A 17216-nucleotide genomic window follows, 5' to 3' on the forward strand; every position below is an offset into this window, starting at 1 on the left:
GATTTATTGACATTGTTCAAATATTATATATAAACCAATGTACGGAAACCCATAACATTCATGATTCATGAACATCATTTCAACATCTTCGTCATCGCGAACCTTCAATGGAACAAATTTAAATTGGTTGTTCCCAAAATGAACAACATTTCTGTAAGTAATGTGTGAAATAGATCCTGCTTGAAGCTTCATCTCTATCCTTTCTTTCAAATGTTGGAATGACGACCTTCTACTAATAGTGAAACGATAAATTTCAGTATTTTCAAAGACCAAGCCCACTTCATCAGATGCAATAACATTTCCTTTGTGATGAACATTAACTATATTTTTGAGTGTGAGACATGATATAACAATTTGTGATGGAATTAATGCACACAAATGTTATGAAAATGTTTTGAGTTGGTGTAAATTTTCATGAACAAATGATAGTTATAAAATGATAGTTTTTTTTGTCAGTTTGCACACATATGTGCATGCTAAAACTTGGCCAAATGGTCAAGAAATTGAATTACATAGTTATGCCCATTGAAGGAGCGGTTGTCAGACAACTTTAAGGATGCTGCCGAATGCATGGGCGGTCAACCTGCATGTTGGAAGACGAATTCAATGATGTCGCTCATTCAATGAACAGGTGTCAGACAAGAAATTAGCTCTGCCGCCCATTGCAGGCACGGGTGACAGACAAAGAAGTAAGTGTATCGCATTACCTTATACCCCAAGCCAACACTATCATCAACCATATCCATCATTTAATCCAACCCCCTACAACACCCAACAACATCCAACAACAAAACCCAAAATTTACCCCATGAACATCATTCACCCAACAACACACATAATCCACCACCCACTATAACCAATACTCATTCTCACAGCCTACCCCACAAGAACACAACTACCAAACACCCCAACCACAAATTACTTTTAACCACTCCCAACACATTCACCCTTAATACATCCCAAGACCAACAACCCTACACCCCTGCATGAATAACTCAATGTCACCTACCACCCAACCAAATTGGAATAACGAGGGAACAAGATTAAGTTATGGCAGTGCAGCGATGACAAACGAGTTTAATGATGATGTGGTCGTTGAATTTATGAATCCTAGGAATGACGCGAGACCTTATACCCAGCCAACAAATGATGAAAATCGTAGACGGTCTACGTGAATTGGGCAACCTCCTGCATGTGGGACCCACAAACGCTTTCATCGACCGAGTCAAAATCAAGGCTAGATAGGGGTTTAATGTACTTTTTTTTACATAAATAAATAAATATTCCTTTCTATTATTATTTATTTGTTTTTATTATTATTTTATTTATTAATTAAATATAACTTTAATTATAACAATTTTTTTATTTTAATTATTAAACACATAATTAAATATAAATAATTATAATTAAGTAATATTAATCATTTGATTAATATAAATAATTAATTCATTTATAATTCAATTATTAATATAAATATAAAAAAAAAGTTGAATTACAATTAAGAAAAATACCTTATAGCTATGCGCCATTCAATGGACGGTTTCTATTTAAATTTGAACACCATTCAATGAGCGATCCCCACATTATTTACAAGTTTATGACCATTCAATGCAAAATATGATAACAATAACAAACTTTTTTTTTGAAAACATGATACTTTAGTATTTAATGTAAAATGAATGGTACTTTGGTGTTTTTAATGCAATAGCAGGGTAGTACAGTAAAAATTCAAATCTTGACACTTAAACCACCCGACAATAGAATGATCAACAAATACATTTTGTTTAGAAAATCAACAAATTAAAGGTTTTTGATGGATCAAATGATAGAGATTGAGTGAAAGATATAATGACTTTTAAAATTTGACATTATGATTCACCGAAATCATCAAAATATTAAAAAACATATATTTTTATTAATTCTTATTAATGCATATTAACATTTTATTATTCAAGATTTTATTTTTAATTCATAAATAATTTAACAAAAAACAAGTTTCATTAAAAAAAGAGCAAAAAAACAAGTAGAGGAGTAAATGAGAGGGAAAAACAGCTGAAGAAGTAGTTGAGACACGCTTATTATAACTCAAAATATCCACACATAAAGATATAGAAAAACATAATCCATATTTCAATTTCAGTGACTTGTGTAGCCAGAATGGTGCACCCAGTAGCAGAGGCAAACGATCACAGCCCTTTCGGCACCCTCACTCCCGACGAGTTCTACACTCGCCACTCAGTGACTCACTCCTCCGAGTATGTTACTAACCCTAGAGGCCTCAAACTCTTCACTCAGTGGTGGATCCCTCTCCCTCCAACCAACCTCATCGGAACCCTCGCTATTGTCCACGGCTTCACCGGCGAGTCCAGCTGGCTAATCCAACTAACCGCCGTTTACTTTGCTAAAGCCGGTTTCGCCACTTGCGCCATCGACCACCAAGGCCACGGTTTCTCCGACGGTTTAATCGCTCATATCCCTGACATCAATCCCGTCGTCGATGACTGCATCACCTTCTTCGAATCCTTCCGCTCTCGCTTCGATCCCTCGTTGCCTTCCTTTCTCTACTCAGAATCACTCGGTGGAGCTATCGCGCTTTTCATCACACTCCGCCGTACCGGACTGCCGTGGAACGGGTTAATCCTCAACGGCGCCATGTGTGGCATCAGTGACAAGTTCAAACCACCGTGGCCGCTCGAACACTTCCTCTCGATCGCAGCAGCAATCATCCCGACGTGGCGCGTGGTTCCCACGCGCGGCTCAATTCCGGACGTGTCGTTCAAGGTGGAGTGGAAGAGGAAGCTTGCGATTGCTAGTCCTAAGAGAACAGTGGCGCGTCCACGCGCCTCGACGGCATATGAATTGTTGAGGATCTGTCGTGAGCTGCAGGGAAGGTATGAGGAAGTGGATGTGCCGTTTCTGGTTGTGCACGGAAGGGAAGACGTCGTTTGCGATGCAGCTTGTGTGGAGGAGTTGTACGCACGCGCTGCGAGTAAAGATAAGACGCTGAAGATATACGATGGAATGTGGCACCAGTTGGTTGGAGAACCTGAAGAGAGTGTGGAGTTGGTGTTTGGTGATATTTTGGAATGGCTTCGCAAACGCGCCACACCAAGCGGTTGAACTTGTTTAATTATGATATATATTTTCTAATGTAGATGTAAACCATCAAATCAAATAACAATGTGTGCGATTATAAAAGAATAACTTTGATAGCCAAGATTCAATCTGGGTAACCAAGGTTAGAGGTAAACTCTCATGAGCTCAATTGTAAGATTCTAATGCTTGCATTACATATAAATTGAGAAGTTGCAATTTAAAATGAAATGCTAAAATCTTCTCTGTTTCTAAAGCTACAATAAATCTGGTTTTAATGACTTGTAGAACTTTATGTTAGAGGAAGCTTATGGATAAGGATCCTTCAGATATATTTGTAATCATACATAGGACTCTGTTCTCCAAATTTTATCTCCACTCCCTATGCTTCCTCTGATGTTTATATTGACTTACCATCATGAAATGCCATAGATCCATTTTAGTCGCACACACACAAAAAAAACTCGCATTTTGGGCATGCTATTGCTGATACTTCATATAATAGATAGCTTTTACTATCAAAATTTGGGCTTTGTTTTCAAGCACACACTGATGATGTTGAATTACTTTTCCTATTTAGATCACTTTAGGTTCAGAGGTTAGGCCACGACTATATGATGCTAGTTGAAGTGCATACCTGTTTTACCGCCGCATTCAATGTTTCAATAGAACCTGACAAATCTGTCATATCTTGCTGTTTCTGTTTTCACAGTCAAGTTAGAAATTTATAGAATTCCATTGTGAGTAGTCTCTGAAGTTTCAAGTCTTTTTTTGTTGCTTCGCACCGCATCACATACGAATTAGAGATGGGATTATCCGCCACACAAAACTATATAATATAAGAAGATACATAAATTAACATATCAGCCCCTTTTTTCACTTTTATCTGATATGGGGTTTAATATTTATGGATAGTGATAAGATAGGCCATTCTGTAATTTCATTTTGTGTAATTCCATTCTGTAAGACAATGCAGGTGTCTAGGTTGGGATTTGGATGTGGAGGTTTATCTGGAACTTACAATGCATCCTTCTCACATGAAAATGGATGCTCAATTCTTAAGGAAGTATTCATTAGAGGGGTTACCGTTTTGGATACATCAGAGATCTACGGACACAATCTTGATAACAAATTCATGGTTGGTAACGTAACATGTTATCCAATATCGAAGAAATCTTTTTTAATGTAAGTCAGAGTGTTGAAAATACATAAGCATTTGTATGATTTGCAAATTATAATAATTTGATAAAATATATGTTCACAACTGAGTCCATAAATATATGTTCAGGCAGCTTGATGTCAAGTATATAGATTTATACTATCAAAGCCGAGTTGACATTTCAGTTCCCAAACGAAGACGATATAAGCTTTGAATGGTTTTTCACTCCTCTTATTTCTGCATACCAATCATTTCCAACACTTGTAAATTCTAGGTGATTAAGTGTCTTAAAATTGACCTTTTCTGTAAAAGATGGAGGGAAGATAGATTTATCGGGCTGTTGGAGGCTAAGGCCGTTGGAGGTTCTTTGCAATTTATTCAACAAATGAATCACACTGTTTTTGTTTTTGTGATTATATATTAATAACAATTATTGATTGAAATTAAATTAATAATTAAGAGTTAAATAATTTATCTTAAAGGATAATTAGTAGAATTTTGGGTGTTAAAAAGGTTATTGTTGGTATCCATTTTACTTAAAAGATGTTTAGAGCTACAAACAAGAAAAAATATCAAATTTTTCCCTCTAAATAGAAAAAATTAGAGGAGGAAAATTTGATCTTTTTTCTGTTTCTAAATCAAATGAATCAAATCTTTATTTATAGACAAAAAATGATGAATTTTGGTGAAAAAAAACAAATAAAAAAATTTGATTTACTATGAAATAATTGATCATAAAAAATTAAGATGAGATAAAAATCTAAAAAATCAGGACAGGTAATAAGATTTCGCCAAAAATTTTATGCGGCCCCACTCTCTCCTCATTCAACAGGTTGAATCTTTTCAACACAAAATAATTCACCTCACTTTCAACATTTCATTCAACACTCCATTACAACCATTCAACTACTTAATAATTTTTTCAACTATCCATTATAAATGGTCTTATAGCAAAATACAAATTTTAAGCAATGTTTTAAAAATCACACCAGATCGGTCATAGGCAATAAGATTTTGCCAAATACTTTACACGGCCCCACTCTCTCCTCATTCAACCGGTTGAATCTTTTCAATACAAAATAATTCACCTCACTTTCAACACTTCATTCAACACTCCATTACAACCATTCAACTACTTAATAATTTTTTCAACTATCCATTATAAATGATCTTATAGCAAAATACAAATTTTAAGCAATGTTTTAAAAATCACACCAGACCGGTCAGTCGAACCAGGGAGAATTCCCTGATCTGATTTGATTATTGAATTGCGTAAGCTATTGAACTCCTAGAAACAGACTATATTGATCAAAACCAGTCAAACAATGGTTATAATAAATTGACGGGTTAAATGTTAATCAAAAAAGCGCCGCTTTATCATTTATATATATATATATATATATATATATATATATATATATATATATATATATATATATATATATATATATATATATATATATATATATATATATATATATATATATATATATATATAATTTTCTTAAACCTTCCATTTACTTTTTTATTTAATTTATGTTATAATTAAACTTTATTCAAAATTTATTTGGATTTCTATTTTTACTATTGTGTTATGCTTGATGACAATATAGATTATGAATTTAAAAAATAATTTTGTGAAATTAAAATATTTTGAAATTTTGCAATTGTCATGGTTTAATTAAAGATGCTCGTATGTAATTCGATGTGGAACATTAAACCTTACCTGTGTAATGACAATTCAATTTTTAAAACATTGATATTAAAATCTAAAATTCTAACTTTTTGAGCGGTGAACTAGAAGATTGATAATCTTATGCCGTGGAAAACACTAATAGAACATATTAAGAAACTACTTGCCAATTTGCTGCAGAAGACAATGACGAAGCAATGGCAGTGATACTATAGGAACAAAATAGTTTGACAGAACTACAATAAGGGATGACACGCAAAGAAGAATCAAACACAATATTTACATGATATGCCTTCAACCATACAGCAAAAGTGAACAAAAATGTATTCAGTGGAAGAAATTAGAGGAACTCTTTTCAAGTATTAAGAGAGTTCAATTACACTTTCTCTTGTAGTACATGGCAATAACAAGTACCTCAAAGGATATACATAAATAATTCCTAGATTGCCTTCTAATAACCACTAATTTTATAGACCTTTTATGTGTCCCTCAAGAAATCTATTACACAAGAGATGTACCCTTAACAAATTCTGTGAATGCCAAAGCAACTAAACCTAACATTGCAATTCTTCCATTCCACAACTCTGCATCTGAGGACATGATACTCTTAGATTTAGACTCCACACTAACCCCTTGAGAAAATGGAATCAGTGAAGCAAGTGACAACAACACACTTGTCCCCAAGAACCATGGAACTCCACCACCAGATAATTGTTCTGACAAACCCTGCCCTTTTGCTATCTCCACCCCCATTGCTGCTACAAAACCAATCATAGCCAATCTTCCATTGATCCTTTCGGGTGCTGGCCCACTAAATGCCATCAAATCTGAAAACTTTGTGCTCATCTGCCATTTCATCATAATTTATATATGTTAAAAAAGTCATTTTAATATAGACCAAAATTATGCTTCATATTAATAAGCTAACAGAAAAAACAATAGCACTTATATGTTACTATGGTCACCTTTGGTGGACGAGTATAGGCTGGTTGTGGTGTTGGTGTTGATGCAATTGGTGTAGTTGGGTCTACAGGCACCTTTGATTGCTCTTTCGGCTCTCCCTGAATAATTTAATAAGTTATTAGCAACTAATCATTCTTAAATCACAAACATATTACATATGCATAAGCAAATACTACAGGTTATAATATGTTTGAAAAAAGCATAATTACCTCAGCCATAGATCTAACTTTGAGGCTGACATTCCTTCTCATGCTTGGAATGTAGACAGAAGAGATGTTGGTAAACTGGTTAACCCTAGATCTGCTAGAAATGTTGGTCATAGAACTTGACATGATAGATTGACAAGATGAAACAGCCATTGTAAATAGTTCCTTAATGTTAATGCAAAACTCAAGAACCAATGAGATAGATTGAAGCCTTTTCAAAGGATATGAATAGCTTTGTGAATCTCACTAACTGAAAGCTTACACCTTAGATTGTTAAGTTGGTAGGTAAAGCATTGAAGAAGGTTGTTTATATAGAATAAAATGGAAAGCATATTGTGAGGGATATATAAGTTCCACGTAGTGTGCAAAAAGCTTATAAAAGGCAATTCATTCACGTGGCTTCATTTGTCCACACATGGTAACAGCAACAGATGTGGCTCTAGTTACAACCACAAAGTGTTGTGCACAGGGTTGTAAACTTGGAACTTTCAGGACCTCAAATACCGTTTTTACCGCTTATTAGTACTCTGGTATAGTCTAGAATATTCTATTGTTATATAGATTACATAAGACAATTGGTGGTTCTGAATGATCCTTATAGTTAACCAAGAACCTAAAACTCTTTAATATTAAGACAATAATTTTGCTCTAGCAATGAATGATGCTTTATTTCCAAATCACATTAGATGGTTCTGAATTTACTTAATCTATATTACAATTATGATGGCATGCATCTAAAGGTTGGTTGGACATAAGCTATCTCTTCAAATTTTGAAAGGAAGTCAAAGATATATTTTGTTTTGGAATTAACTAATCCTGATTTCACTGTTTGTATTATTAATTAATGATAATATTATTTTGTAATTAGACTTCTTCACCCCAAACTGACTTTTAAGTTTCAAAACAAAATAGCAAAGAGTTACTAAAATAGATTAGCATAATCAAATCATTTTTTATAAGTAGTTATTAAAATTAGTAAGTGTAAGTATATATTCGTAACGATCCAAGTCCATTTGGCAACAGCTCACCTTGGCCTTTTAGGGTTAGAATCCGCTAAGCTACTCAAAAGGACATAGGCGCGATTAAGCCCAACATAGGCAAGCTCAAATCCAACATGGGCAAGGTCAAACCCAACTTAGCAGTGACGTGTTGAGACACGTTTTAGAGAAATTAGAAGGATTTCTTTGTCGTTGCTACACTACCCAGATTCAAGAAGTGACTCATCCCATTTTTCACACTAATCAGTATATATGTAGGAGACCAAGAAATTGGTCCCTCTTGAGTGACCAAGGCTATAAATACATGATCCCATAACTAGGAAAAGGACGGTCTCATTTGGTTCATCACCGGCAGGCCGGGTCTATACTACTATTGTACTTACCACAAGTACACTAAGTCAGAATTTTCCCCTGCCTAGTACATTTTGAAAAGAAAAACTGTGATTTTTTTTTCTTTTACCTGAGAAATCTGATTTTTAAATCTTTGAATTGTTACCAAAGTCCAAAACAATCAAAGTTCTTAAAATGCAGTGTTTAACTGGAATTTATGAGAACAAATACTAATTTCCAACTAATCAATTGAGCTATTGCCTGCAATCATTGTCCAAAGCCTCTACCTATCAATTTATTTAGTAAAAGATCACAAATCAGTAGGTAGTAAAAAATGAATACCATTATTGAACATTAGTGTTAATAAATATGCAAATAACAGACAATTTTTGTCCAGTAAGAAAATAGTGAGAGTTAAGTTGTAACATTAACAAGGGGGGGCATACATGCACCACAAAGTGGTAGTTTAATGATGTTTAGCTATAGCATTACAAATAAAAGGACAAGCAGATAAGTGCAAAACTGCTTTGCCATTTGGTAATATAATCAATCCTAGAAATCGTAGTTCAACAAATTATTACAAATAGTTATGTAATTACAAGATGTAATTAAAAGGAAAAATATGAATGAGTAACCTCAATAATGAAGATAGAATTTGTGACACAAAAGCATCCTGTTGAGAGGAGAGAGTAGTCGCCGCTATTGTGAAGCTAGCCTAACGCGACCTCAATAATGAAGTTTTGGGCTTTTGCTCAAGCCCCGTTGATCAACTCTCAACTTGAAGCGGGCAGGCTTACATTTGCAGCTTCAGGCCCATACCAGTGAATCACTAACCATGTTCCATTACCTTGATGCCCTTGATTGAGTTACCAGTTGGAGCTATCCAACTCGGTGAGTTAACTACTGTGTCAGACTATTATAAAGTGTTATTCTTTCAAGCTTGCCGATGTGGAACTTATCAATGAGAGACTCAACCAAAATGTATAATCATGAAAATGAGGAAGAGTGGTTTTAATTGTTTCAAACGAAATACACTGATAATCACTTCAAAATTTCATTTTTTTTTAACTTAATGAAGAGGAAGAGTATCTTGTAAATCTATTTGCTGTAAGGCAAATATAAGATGTATTTTTTTAAGTGTTTTGCTTCCATCTTTGAATTGACTATGGAGTTTAAATCTATACAGTAGATGTCATGTATTGTATTTATTTGCTTTGAAATCAAATGTGTATAATATTACGCGAGCAGTATTATTATCTTTTTTTATCATGAAAAATACATTTTTAAAGGTGCATCTAATTATAAATTTAAGTATAAGTATAGTGTATCTTTGGTTTAATTTTTTTAAAAGGAAAAAATAATTTAGAAATTAGAATTGATTTTAAAATAATTTTGAGGTGTTTGGTTTTTTTTTAAGTAAAATTGATTTTGTCTTCATAATTGGTTATAATTGAAGATAGAATTTGTAGTTTTTTTTATTTTAAATGTGATTTTTATATAAAAATTTGTTGTTTAATTCAATTTTGTATAAAATTATTCAAACACAAACTATTTTACCTCTGTCCCGTTAAATCAGCTCAGTTGGTAGTTACGCAAGGACATCAAAGTTAGGGGCGCGGGTTTGAACCCGCAACATCCCACTAGTTCACCTTTATATTGAATTTGTTATAGAAAATGTAAGACCTCAATTTTGACCTTAAGATCTCTCATGTCATCTCATCATATTTGCATTGGCATCCTCCTCACCTATCATTCATTGGGTTTGTATTGGGAGAGATCACCAAGCATTTGTGATTGTATCTGTTAGCTGACAAATTTCGTCCAAAAGACGTGGGGGAGGTGCTCCGACACGTGTCATCTGTAAGTAGGTTGTAACCTCCCAACGGTTATTTTCTACCCGTATTTAAACAAATTGTAATGGTTATTTTAGGGGGTGTCATTTTTAGCATTGCAGTAGGAGTACACTTGAAGTATCAAAGCGTTTACGAGAAAACAATCATCTCCCTACAAAAGTGTACTTTTGCTTCCACTTATATTTACCAGTCATTTAACTTACCAAATTGTCTTTGTTTATTTCTTTTATTTCCACCAGACTTTTGTCTTTTATTGCATTACTTTACTGTATTTTTAAACTTGCTAAAAATTACTTTCACTCCTCTTAAACATTCCAAATACTTTACCAACAAAATAGCCATATACTCAACACCAAGTCTAGGACTTTGTAGCCGGTTCTGCAAGTAAACCTCTGATAGGAAGGCTAGAGATTGTTGGCGCAAAACAAATTGGCACACCTGGTGGGACACAAGGTGTTTTGTATATGCAACTACGCAATGGAAAAATGGTGTCACCTCGACCACACGAAGATACGTCTTCGACGAGAGACACAACTGCGTCACAAATGGCCGATGTTGGTTCCAGCGCAGTGTCAGCGGTTTCGACTGCATTTGTGGGGCCAATTCTAACATCGCTTCAACCACAAACGCTGATGCCAACAACAATGGAAACTTCTGGGCAATACATGCCCAACTTTACAATCCTCATACGCAGGACGTTGGGAATGTTGGCTGAGTTTATGGCAAGTATGCACAATCTTGGTTTGACTTTTGGCGAAGCACCATCATCGTCATCCCCACGTTACCAGGATTTAGGACCTTTGGCAACTCAATTTGGTCGACCCCCGGGCTTTGGATTGTCGTCTCAGTCAGTCCCAACTTTCACATCGAGTTCTGTCTCCATCATGAGACAACAGATGATGGACGAAAGTAATCATGAAATGATTCATATGTTAACTCAGCAAATGGGCGCCATACTCAGGCCTTTGATCCAAGATTCAACACAAAGTTACCAGTAACTGGCAACTCAAATGGCGAGAATAGGAGACTTTTTAGGGGCTCCAGTTCGTCAGAATCCCACTCCTCCTCCTCGAATAGAAACCCCAATCTGACAAGAGGAAATGAAGGACGACAGGTCGAACAAGAATATCAAGAGTTCGAACAAATTCCTAGGGTGGCTCGAAGGCCTCTCGTGGTTTTGGTCAACAGAAACCAGGATCCCGACCATATGGTCAGGCAGATTCGACATGAGGCAGGCATTGAGGAACAGAACTTAGAGGCTATCGTCGAACGGATCATAGTATGAAATGGAATAAGCCCAGGCCTACATCGGCCGACTTACTCTTCACCCTTTCCAGACTTTATCTTATAGACAGAACTTCCTAGGGGGTGGAAAGTCTCGAAATTCACCAAGTTCGTTGGGGATACTGAGGAGTCTACCGTCGAACATGTTGCCAGGTATCAGACTGAGGTTGGCGACATATCGAATAATGAGGATTTAAAGTTCAGATACTTCTCAAGTTCTCTTACAAAAAAACGCGTTCACATGGTTCACAACGCTACCTCCACAATCGATCCAAACGTGGACGTAATTGGAGAGATTTTTCTATGAACAATTTTACACAGGGCAGTCGAAGATTAGTCTTAAAGAACTAGCCAACGTCAAACGAAAGACTGCTGAGTCGGCCGACTCTAATACTATTTTAATTATATATTATGTTAAAATACCTTGTAGTGTGGGCTTAGTCGACACTATTTAGCGTTAGTGTCGGTGACCGACACTAAAGTAGGAGGCTAAAATGCATTTTTCTAGTGGTGAAATTCCTGTTGACACTAAATTGAAAATCAATGCTAAAATGGGTAATATGTATCAGGATCCAAAAAACTATTGTCGTCTTGTAGGTGTTTTACAATATCTTACATTTACACGACCCTATATTTTTTATGATGTCCAACATATTTGTCTTCATATACATGACCCATGTAATGTGATGAACATGTGAACGTTCTAAAGCGTATCATACACCATGTTTAGGGCACTCGTCATTTTAGTTTACACATGTATCATTCCTCATTGCAGATCTTATCTCTTATACTGATATTGATGGGGAGGATGTCTAGATATGAGACAATCCACATTTGAATATTGTGTGTTTCTCGAAGACAACCTGATTGTGTGGTCGTCAAAAAGTTAGCCTATTTTATCTCGTTCTATTGCCTTATGTAAAGGGGTGGTAAATGTTGTTTACAAGTCATGTAAGAGTAACCATCTTCTTTTGGAACTGCATTCTTTTATTAGGAAAGCTACATTAGTTTATTGTGACAATGTAAGAGTCATTTTTGTCTCCAGAAACCTCGTTTAACACGTGCGTACAAAGCGTATTAAAATGAATATTCATTTTGTCCAAGAAAAAATTAGATGATGAAAACTTTGTGTTTCTCATGTCCTTTCTCGTTATCGGATAGCGCACATCATTCCTAAGGATTGCTCCTTAATTTTTTTTGAAGACTTCAAGAACCATCTATGCATTCGTGATGTTCCCGATTCGACATGGTTGTAACAGGGGATGGAGTATTCTTAATATTTTTTTAATAGTATTAATTTGAATCTTATTATGTAAGAATGTTTATTACTTTTTATTGAATAGGTTTTATTAGTAATCGAAAAGAATTCTTAAATCGGAGCCTTGTACTTTGTATATATTGACGGATGGTGATGATGATGTATTAAACAAGACACTATATTATACTCTTTTATGAAGAAATTAGAGAAGTCCTTTTAAGTATAACAAAATTTCAACTACACTCTCTTGTAACATGGAATAAGAATACCTCAAGGAGTAACTACATAAGAATATACAGAATCAATTCCAAGATTGGCTTCTAACCACAAATCCATCCTATAGACCGTAACTTTGTCCCTGAAGAAATCTATTACACAAGGGATGTACCCTTAACAAATTCTGTGAAAGCTAAAGCAACTAAACCTAACATTGCAATTCTTCCATTCCAAAGCTCTGCATCTGAGGACATAATACTCTTAGATTTAGACTCCACACTAACCCCTTGAGAAAATGGAATCAATGAAGCAAGTGATAACAACACACTTGTCCCCAAGAACCATGCAACTCCACCACCAGATAATTGTTCTGACAAACCCTGCCCTTTTGCTATCTCCACCCCCATTGCTGCTACAAAACCAATCATAGCCAATCTTCCATTGATCCTTTCGGGTGCTGGCCCACTAAATGCCATCAAATCTGAAAACTTTGTGCTCATCTGCCATTTCATCATAATTTATATATGTTAAAAAAGTCATTTTAATATAGACCAAAATTATGCTTCATATTAATAAGCTAACAGAAAAAACAATAGCACTTTATGTTACTATGGTCACCTTTGGTGGACGAGTATAGGCTGGTTGTGGTGTTGGTGTTGATGCAATTGGTGTAGTTGGGTCTACAGGCACCTTTGATTGCTCTTTCGGCTCTCCCTGAATAATTTAATAAGTAATTAGCAACTAATCAATCTTAAATCATAAACATGTTACATATACATAAGCAAATACTACAGGTTATAATATGTTTGAAAAAAACATAATTACCTCAGCCATAGATCGAACTTTGAGGCAAACATTCCTCCTGAGGCTTGGAATGTAGACAGAAGGGATGTTGGTAAACTGATTAACTCTAGACCTGCTAGAAATGTTGGTCATAGAACTTGACATGATAGATTGACAAGATGAAACAGCCATTGATAATAAATAGTTCCTTAATGTTGCAATGCAAAACTCAAGAACAAAGAGATAGAACAAAGTCTTTACTAAGGATAAGAATGGCTTTGTAAACTCTAACACCTTAGATGGTAAAGGTTTGGTAATTGTAGAAATGAAGAAGGTTGTTTATATAGAATAGAATGGAAAGCATATTGTGAGGGATATATAAGTTCCACGTAGTGTGTAAAAAGATCCTGAAAGGTAATTCATTCACGTGGCTTCATTTGTCCACACATGCTAAAAGCAACAGACGTGGCTCTAGTTACAACCACAAAGTGATGCACTCGGAATTTGAGGTTAAAAGAGGGGGTTGTAAACTTGGAACTTTCAGGACCTCAATTGTTGCTTATACTGTTTTATTAGTAATACTTTGGCATAGTCTCGAGTATTCTATTGCTCTATACATTACATAATAAAACAACTGGTGGTTCTGAATGATGCTTAGCTAACCCAGAACCTAAAACTCTTTAATTTTAAGATTATTTTTTCTCTAGCTGATTCTTTCTTGCAACTATGATGACATGCATTTACTTTAAGTTTAAGATAATATATTTTGTTTAGGATTTAACCAGTCCTGCTTTAATTGTTTGTATTATTATTTATGATAGGAGGAAACCCTCCGCACACAGAGGAATAATTCAATAACATAATTTCTCTCAAATATTAAACGCAACGCCAATCAACAAAATACACCAAATATCATAACATAATTTTAGCGTGGAAACACCTCCGTTAATTAGGAGTAAAAAACTACAAGATCAGATCATTTAAATCTCCAATTTAATCAAACAATGAGTATAATACAGGAATAGAATGCTCAAAATTTGATCTCCACCGTTCAGAATTTACTCATGTGAGTGAAGGGCATTGTATCAAAATTTCAGGATGATCCAACGGTTAGATGGTGAGAAAATTCTAATCTCGTGGATCGTTCTGTGTTGAATTGGGGTTGCGGGAATTTCACTTTTATCTCAATTTTGTTTTTTTGTTGTTGTTTCTCACCTTGTGAATTATTGAACTAAGTTTATTTGTTTTATAATAACAAAGGCTTACACACACATGCTACTAATCCACATTTATTTGGGCCACTCCAAATAGGAGGAATAACCCAACAAACTCCCACGATCGACTAGTTTGAGGGCAACACCAATCCGACTACCGTGCCATAAAACTCAAACTTCCCATAGGCAACACCTTCATCAACATATCCAAACAATTGTCATCGGTGTGAATCTTATAAAGCTCTATCAACTTGGAATCTAATGCATCACGAATCCAATAATAACGTACATCAATATGCTTCGACCTCGAGTGAAATAAGGAATTTTTCGATAAGTGAATGACACTTTGATCATCACAAAACAAGACATGTTTTTCTTATTTCACACCAAGTTCCATTGCAAATTTCCTCAACCATAACAACTTTTTTAACGCTTCCACAACGGCTATAAACTTGACTTCAGTATTAGAGAATGCAAACCTTTTTAACTTCGATTGACAAGCCACGACTCCTCCGTCAAAAGTCACCATATACCCCGAAGTAGATTTTTGATCATAAAAGCTTCCGGCTAGATTAGAATTCGTATACCCAACCAACATAGGCTTCTTGCATCCCAAGGTTAGCTTCAAAATTGACGAGCCACGCAAATATCTCATCACCCACTTCATGGCCTCTCAATGATCTTTTCTCAGATTTGAGAGATAACGATTCACCATTTCCACGACATGAGCAATATCGGGTCTTGTATAAACCATATCATACATCAAACTACCAACGGTCGACGAGTACAGAATGTTCTTCATACTCAACTTTTCTTCATCCATAGATGAACATAGCTTATGACTAAACTTGAAATGAGAAGCAAGTAGGCTGTTCACCGCTTTAGGCTTATCCATACTAAAACGCCGAAGGACTTTCTCCCCACACATTTCCTTTGACAAGTACAACTTCTTCTCATTTCGATCTCGAACAATTTCAATACCAAGAATTTTTCGAGCCTCTCCTAAATACTTCATAGCAAAAGATTCACTCAAAGTTTTCTTCAACTCTTTAATTCTTGAAATATCCTTTCCAACAATTAGCATGTCATCCACATAAAGTAAGAGAATAATTAAGTCATCTTCGGAGAAAATCCGGAAAAACACACAATGATCGGTCTTGGTCATCTTGTACCCATGTTCAATCATCACCGAGTTGATCTTTTGATACCATTGACGAGGTGCTTGTTTCAAACCATAAAACTCTTTACCAATTTGCAAACATATTCTTCTTTTCTTTTCTTTTGGAATCCATCTGGTTGCTCTATGTAAATTTCTTCATGTAGATCACCATGAAGGAAAGTTGTTTTCACGTCCATTTGCTATACTTCCAAATAAAGACTAGCGGCTAGCCTAAGAACCACTCAAATAGATTGCATCTTCACAACATGAGAAAAAATATCGCCAAAATCAACACCTTTTTGTTGTTTAAAACATTTTACCACCAAGCGAACCTTGTATCTTTTTTCAGAAGTACACATATCTTGCTTTACTCAATAAACCCATATATTCTTCAATGCTCTCTTACCCTTTGGCAACTTCACTAACAAAGGTATTATTCTCACAAAGTGATTGCATGTCACCCTCCATGGTATTCATCCATTTTTGTTCTCATCCTCCTAAACTTCTTCAAAGCTTTTGGGTTCTCCACGGTAAGAAAAACATACTCGTTCGAGGGGTATCGAACGAAAGGCCTTTTATCACGACTAGACCACCTTAACTCATTAGAAGCAATCGGTTACTTAACACTTTCAACCTCTTGATCAACCTCATTTACAACAATGTCTTACGTAGAACCTACATCAACAATAGCATTAGAATTTAAAACATTATCAACATTCAAATCCATGTCTTGATTTTCAATTGGAACATCTTTGAAAGTGATAGGGGTAGGAGTAATAGTAGTTAAGTCCGTATCAACCATTTATTCATCTTCAAAAATCGGATCTTTATTCTCAACTTTGTCGATGTCCTCAATAGTATAATCCTCCATGAATACGACATCACAACTACGAATAATCTTTCGTTGAGCCGAATCAAATAATCGATACCCAACAAACACACATTCTTTGACTTCTAATCCAATTTCGATCTCTTATCCTTCAGAATATGCAATAAACCATGCACCC

General features: G+C 35.2%; 3 protein-coding genes across 3 annotated transcripts; 1 reads left to right on the forward strand and 2 right to left on the reverse strand.

Annotated features, from left to right (window-relative positions):
• Positions 1–2033: 2033 nt before the first annotated feature.
• LOC127098406 (caffeoylshikimate esterase) lies at positions 2034–3324 on the forward strand. The gene has a single exon (XM_051036998.1). The coding sequence runs from the start codon at positions 2158–2160 to the stop codon at positions 3118–3120; it is 963 nt and encodes a 320-aa protein (XP_050892955.1). The 5' UTR covers positions 2034–2157; the 3' UTR covers positions 3121–3324.
• A 2922-nt stretch (positions 3325–6246) lies between these two features.
• LOC127098410 (early light-induced protein, chloroplastic-like) lies at positions 6247–7428 on the reverse strand. Its single transcript, XM_051037001.1, has 3 exons — positions 7118–7428; positions 6911–7006; positions 6247–6791 (listed from the first exon to the last, which is right to left on the reverse strand). Exons 1-3 carry the CDS (start codon positions 7265–7267, stop codon positions 6447–6449), a joined length of 591 nt encoding a protein of 196 aa, XP_050892958.1. The 5' UTR covers positions 7268–7428; the 3' UTR covers positions 6247–6446.
• A 5630-nt stretch (positions 7429–13058) lies between these two features.
• LOC127098409 (early light-induced protein, chloroplastic-like) lies at positions 13059–14158 on the reverse strand. Its single transcript, XM_051037000.1, has 3 exons — positions 13879–14158; positions 13672–13767; positions 13059–13553 (listed from the first exon to the last, which is right to left on the reverse strand). The coding sequence occupies exons 1-3, from the start codon at positions 14026–14028 to the stop codon at positions 13209–13211; spliced, it is 591 nt and encodes a 196-aa protein (XP_050892957.1). The 5' UTR covers positions 14029–14158; the 3' UTR covers positions 13059–13208.
• Between the last annotated feature and the right edge of the window lie 3058 nt (positions 14159–17216).

This window comes from Lathyrus oleraceus, chromosome 6 (assembly GCF_024323335.1).
Source record: "Lathyrus oleraceus cultivar Zhongwan6 chromosome 6, CAAS_Psat_ZW6_1.0, whole genome shotgun sequence".
Lineage (NCBI taxonomy): Eukaryota > Viridiplantae > Streptophyta > Magnoliopsida > Fabales > Fabaceae > Lathyrus > Lathyrus oleraceus.

Bases quoted from the DNA above. Each gene is read 5' to 3' on its own strand.
- LOC127098406 (XM_051036998.1), top strand. From the start codon at position 2,158: ATGGTGCACCCAGTAGCAGAGGCAAACGATCACAGCCCTTTCGGCACC.
- LOC127098410 (XM_051037001.1), bottom strand. From the start codon at position 7,267: ATGGCTGTTTCATCTTGTCAATCTATCATGTCAAGTTCTATGACCAAC. The intron at 7,007-7,117 runs GTAATTATGCTT...TAAATTATTCAG, and splicing joins AAGTTAGATCTATGGCTGAG to GGAGAGCCGAAAGAGCAATC. The intron at 6,792-6,910 runs GTGACCATAGTA...ATGAAATGGCAG, and splicing joins CCTATACTCGTCCACCAAAG to ATGAGCACAAAGTTTTCAGA.
- LOC127098409 (XM_051037000.1), bottom strand. From the start codon at position 14,028: ATGGCTGTTTCATCTTGTCAATCTATCATGTCAAGTTCTATGACCAAC. The intron at 13,768-13,878 runs GTAATTATGTTT...TAAATTATTCAG, and splicing joins AAGTTCGATCTATGGCTGAG to GGAGAGCCGAAAGAGCAATC. The intron at 13,554-13,671 runs GTGACCATAGTA...ATGAAATGGCAG, and splicing joins CCTATACTCGTCCACCAAAG to ATGAGCACAAAGTTTTCAGA.